The sequence below is a fragment of the Verticillium alfalfae genome, genomic scaffold, assembly GCF_000150825.1.
Source record: "Verticillium alfalfae VaMs.102 supercont1.12 genomic scaffold, whole genome shotgun sequence".
NCBI classification, from domain to species: Eukaryota; Fungi; Ascomycota; class Sordariomycetes; order Glomerellales; family Plectosphaerellaceae; genus Verticillium; species Verticillium alfalfae.
The window spans coordinates 1,138,459-1,143,749 of NW_003315027.1; the positions used below are offsets into that span (position 1 = coordinate 1,138,459).

At 54.6% G+C, this 5,291-nt stretch overlaps 2 protein-coding genes across 2 annotated transcripts in view; one reads left to right on the forward strand and one right to left on the reverse strand.

Annotated features, from left to right (window-relative positions):
* Positions 1 to 3,005: 3,005 nt before the first annotated feature.
* VDBG_08585 (predicted protein) lies at positions 3,006 to 4,405 on the forward strand (the record flags this gene model as incomplete). The annotated part of the gene is made up of 2 exons (XM_003001494.1): positions 3,006 to 3,153; positions 3,294 to 4,405. The coding sequence occupies 2 exons, from the start codon at positions 3,006 to 3,008 to the stop codon at positions 4,403 to 4,405; spliced, it is 1,260 nt and encodes a 419-aa protein (XP_003001540.1).
* A 264-nt stretch (positions 4,406 to 4,669) lies between these two features.
* VDBG_08586 (conserved hypothetical protein) overlaps positions 4,670 to 5,291 on the reverse strand; it is a gene marked incomplete at both ends in the record, with an annotated part of 1,778 nt that continues 1,156 nt past the window's right edge. The window contains one exon of the mRNA XM_003001495.1: positions 4,670 to 4,783. Coding sequence (XP_003001541.1) covers positions 4,670 to 4,783 — 114 coding nt within the window. The remainder of the gene's footprint in view (positions 4,784 to 5,291) is intronic.

A 5,291-nucleotide genomic window follows, 5' to 3' on the forward strand; every position in this document is an offset into this window, starting at 1 on the left:
CGCCAGGCCCCGAGGAACAGCTGAAAAGCGAGACTGACGCAGCCCTGCGTTGGGTCAAATGAGAATGGGGTCATAGAGCTTGCATATAGCTCATAGCAGGCACTGGCCAAGCGTGAACCGTCGCCCACATTGCGAATACATGAATTATGACACTACTTTTCCCGATTCTGGTTCCAAAGGGATGCGATTTCTCATTTGTATCTTCGAAGGTCATTTGATAACTCTTCGCTCTACATTTGTACTTGCGCGGGTTCCTAGATGCGCACCCCGTGCTTTGTGTAGGGATAGCATCACTTCAAGTTCCATAGCAGCCAGACGGAAAGGCTCATGGCTCAGCGGTGGATCGCTAATGCGAGAAGATTCGTAGGTGTTGGCACCTGGAGCCAGTACTGGCTACCGTGATAGTAATGCAGCAGGAGATGAACGACGACAAAGGGCATTGAAGGGTTTAAGGCTGGGTAAGCAGCGAATCGTTTGAACGGAGCCAAATAGATTCCTCTTATGCTGCGGGTGAATGCAATTGACAAAAGAAGGGATGAGATGTTACACTGTCGCAGGCACACGACGTGGATCAACTGTGTGCAAGAGTCAGGCTAGTGGCTTGCCCATAACAGCCGACCTGGACATCGGGACTCTGGCGCCCTCCTCTGCTGGACGGGACCGACGAAAGGGACGCCTGTCAGGGCGCTTCAGGGATTCCAGGCCCCTCGATTTGAGACGGCGGAAGGCGACATACGGGGGCCGCGAAGTTTCGCTAGCGAGGGACGCCTCCACTTTCCTAGCGCTGGTACCTGTTAGCTCAGGTACTGTGGTTGGCCTGTCTCGAGATTCCCAACGAGTTGGTTGAGCCGTAGTCTGGCCTCTGCCATCTCCGTGATTCTGAAATTAGCACCTTGTCAAAGCGACCCAGTACTCCGTCTCTCCTCTACGCACTGAGACCAGGCACAGATCTCTTCTTATTGGTCTTGCTGCGTCTTCCGTTGAAGCGCCGATACCGAACCCTGGGTGCTGGTTGTATCGCTGTTAAACCACTGGTCTGGTTCGTCTCGGTCTCGGTAAACGACATTCCAAGGCGCCCCTTTGGCTATGCTCAATCGCAATCAACCTTGGGCATGACGAAAGTGTCTACAACAGAGATGAACTGTGTATTGGTATTGTCTTGGTGTCCAACCATTTGAGGATATCCCAGGTGTCAACCCCATACACTAGAAACGTGACCACTGGGTCGGGCCTCGTTAGTAAACCTTTAGGGATCGCTTGCACCACTGGGCTGAAGCCACGAAGGTGAACCAGGCTGTGAGCGAGAGGACCATCTTGTTGATACTATAGTACCGTTTTGGGCTGTTCGGACTTTGATCTCAAAGAAGGATAACTCCCGGACACGAACACATGGCGTTTGAAACATACAGGCCCAGGCTGAAGCTATCAACAGCATGGGCCCAATCAGAAATGCCGTGGTTCCGGGAACGTGGGTATTCGATTTCCCCCTCTGGGACTCTTTGGCATTATTCTCCGATACAGGCCATGTACATTTGTTTCCTGTGGCAGCGCTAGGCCTGATAGCTGAGGTCTTCGCTCGGAGAGCTGTGACTCTCGAGCCTCCACCACAGTATATGTACGTGTACTTTTTGGCTCTTGACTCGTCGAGCAAGCTCTCGGCTGGCGGGGCAAAACCTAGGACATCTGGCCCGTCCATCTGTGCGACCGCTCTTTCGCGCTACTCTTCGGAAGCTTAAGTTGTCCGGCAAGACCCGCGGCAAACTCGGCATTCGCAATTAATACACATAGCACCAGGATCCAAGGCCCTCAGAACGCATTAATGACTGTATCTGGACGCCTCAGTAAATAGTCCTGACCCTCTAGGGGACGCTTTACCTAGAAGGGCCCTGCTTGGCTTTCATCAAATCACTGGCAATTGTTTTTGCGCCCGTCCCTCATCCCACATCGTTCCATTCGCTGCCTCGCCAATGATCCTTATTTGCATGATACCAGGACCCGGCTGGCGTCATCCAGAAACCCGGCCAGTCTCTTTGTGACCGTGCACCCCCGTCCTCGACATCTTCTGGGCGTGCTTTAGACACACCTGTGGAATACGACCCATGGGATTGGAAGAAAGCTGCGGTGTACGGGGACAGCGTCTGATGCTAATGCAGGCTGGTTCCGACAGGCTCTTCTTCATCCAGTAGGCCTATGCCACGGTATTAAGTTTAGCGTGGGCCCACGGGTTGCGCCTTTGCTGCTAGGGAGGCTTGAAGCCATTGCCGGGATGATCACCGTCCGAGACGGTGGGAACAGCTACATGTACATCTCTTGACAAGACCAAGCAGACTCCCTCTTATAACGTGTGCCCTGTCATTATCGCCTCCCCGGCTCAACCTCCGATTTCTGCTCTCGTTCCCTAGCCCTCCTCGATCTCTTGTGAGCACTCGTCCTGCATCTGGCAGTCTCCTGACGTGGTGGGAAAAGCCACTTCACATACTAGGCATCAACGAACGTGGGCCACCGCCACAAGCTTCCGAGCAGTCATAGCATAAGAAGCCGTCGTAGGGCCGGCCGTCAGGAAGGACGTCGCCGGCGACACCCTGCATTTTGTTTTGACATTTTCCATCAGCGGAACCTATTTTCCATTACCGAACCGCACACCCGTACACCCTTAATCCTTTTTCAAGCCCATTTTGGGGCCTTTTCCCGTCAACCGAAGGCTTAAAGCTCGAACTTTGCCGCCCTGGCTCCGAAGGTCGTTTGACGTTACATCCGAAGATCCCTCCAGCTTTGGTCAGCTGTGTACGCCAAAGAGTCGTCTTCTTGCTACTCTGTCTTCACTGGTATTTAGACAAGAATGGATGCCCACAACACTTACGTTTGAATCGTTTTCGAAAAAGCCCCAAATTACTTGGCCTCTCATCATCCAAATCAAGTAACTCAGTACCCATCCGGCTCCGGACCCACGGCAAACAAGCACAGCTGCAAGCAGCCATCCCCGGCTACGACAGCAGTCAGCAGACATGGGGCCAGCCACGACTTCGTCATCACCCGCTGACGAGCCGGGGTTGCTCAGCCGCCTCATTCGTCGCGCTTCGATGCGGCGGAGTAACGGTAGCATGGCTGCCATTAATAACTTCGAGGATGCTTCTGCAGCTGCAGCAGGAAGAGGTACTCCGCCTACGAACACGGGTCCGACGCCTGGCGGCGCCAGCGAGGTCCAGGGCGCTGCACCTAGCAGACGAGCGGATGATGTCTTTGCACTGCGGCCTGTTAACATAGGGAGAAGCAAGCTTCATAAGATTAACGAGGGCCCGGCTGCGTCGCCCTTGTCCGCCCAAAAGACGCTCCTCTTCCAGCTCCCGTCGTTGTAGGCGACGGCCTTACCCCGCGAAAGAAGTCCATGTTTCGCCCTCAGTCCCTGCTGCTGACCAAACCGACTGCTACTCCTGCGGCCACCAACATGGCACTGTCCTCAACCATGCAATCGACGAAGCTGCGATCCAAACCCAGCTTTCGAAATCGCTTCTGGGCCGCCTCATCATCCAATGACTTTGGCAACGACAATGACAACAAGGAAAATGTCGCCGCCGCAAAGCCAACGACGCCACGCACGGCCTACGTGCCCCGCCACGCGGCCTCTGACTTCTCCGAAACGACGGCAGCTAACCGTCGTCACCGCCGAGCCGTGTCGCACGACAGTGCCGTGGGGTCAACAGCACAGGCGTCGATGCCCGTTCTAGTTGAACATACACCGATGCCGGCCCTCACCGAGAGAACAGACGACGAGACGAATCGACAGCAACAGGATGTCAAGTGTATCGATGCGCGGAGGCGGAGTCACGGCGCGCAATGCGAAGCAATGGCGCACCGCGGCGCGAGTTTCCATGCGAGGGCCGCGGCGGACACGTTCGTTTATTCAAGCCACCAAAACCAACCCGACAAGCAACATCACCAACATCAACATTCCTTCGAGAAGCGCGAGAATGAAAATCCGTTCCTCGATGCGTCGGAAAAGGTGCGGGCCGGGCCAGCCTCACAGCCGTTTAATGTAATCAAGGAGGGGGAAGACACTTTCACTGACTACGACCGCTTTGTAGCGAGGGCGCACGCCGAGGAGATGGCCATGCGCGTCAATGCCGTGCGGCGCAATTGGCGTGAGAGCAAGCGGGACAGCGCTTGCTACTCTGGCAAGAGGGATAGCGCGCGCACGAGCGACGAGGAAAGTAGCAGCAGCTTGGCTGACGATGCCGCCGTCGCCAAGAGTCCCGAGATCGTACATCCGATTGCTGGGCCGGGCTTGAGGCGGCAGAGCAGTACCGTTGCACAGAGGATTTCCCAGTACATCAGGCCACCGAGAGAAGAGGCTGTGGTGAGGGTAGAGAGACCTGCGGGTCGAATGGGAACTGTGCGGGAAGATTGATGGACGGCGTGTGCATGGGTGCGTGTTTTTCTTGTTTTTCCAGCCGGCGTTGGAGGTGCATATACCATGACTCTCGTGTCAGAGCTTGGGAGCTCACTACCTTTTGATTTGTACATATTGAGAGTCAAGCCTAATTTGTTCTAACTTACGTTCGTTGCTTTATTCAACCTGGCTGACATCCTCCCAGTGATGCGACGATCTCCCTATCCATGTATCATGTTCGAGTGTTTGGTCATCAATGTGAATCCTGGGCAAGACAATGGTCTATATGACTACCGCCCGGATGGGCCGAAGCGGGCCAGCCATATCGCCTTCTAGATCCGGGAAGATGGGTGTCGATCGGAGACGCCTGTTACTTATGTTCGGATGTGAGTTGAACTGATCATATTTTTTCGGTCACATTTGTCGACTGTGTCTTCGGGCAATAAAATCGTAAAGTCTAAGGATGAGCTGAGCGACTGTCATCATCTACCGACAGCAGTCTCAACTTGACGGTCGACAACTGCTGAAATGATACAGACTCGACAGACAAAATGGATATGAAAACATTGTCACGTCAATTCGAATGGCGATGTTGCCATTTTCCCCTCTTTCTCCAAGGGTATATCCGATAAGTAACAGCAATCAACGCTATTCCTTCTTCTCATCCTTCACTGGGGTATCGTTTTCTCTCATTCTCTCCACACGGCGTCCTCTACTTGCCCCCCGGCCAGGACTCATTGAGCCGTCACCCGATCTCTCCATGTGACGGCCCCTCGTGGGACTCAAGGGCGTATCGTACCTGACCCGCCGCGTCTCAATCTCCGGCACCGAGGAGCGGATCCCAGCGTCAGCCTTTTGTTCCGCCTCCTCTGCGGCTCCGGCAGCTTAATCATGGGCTCCGAGG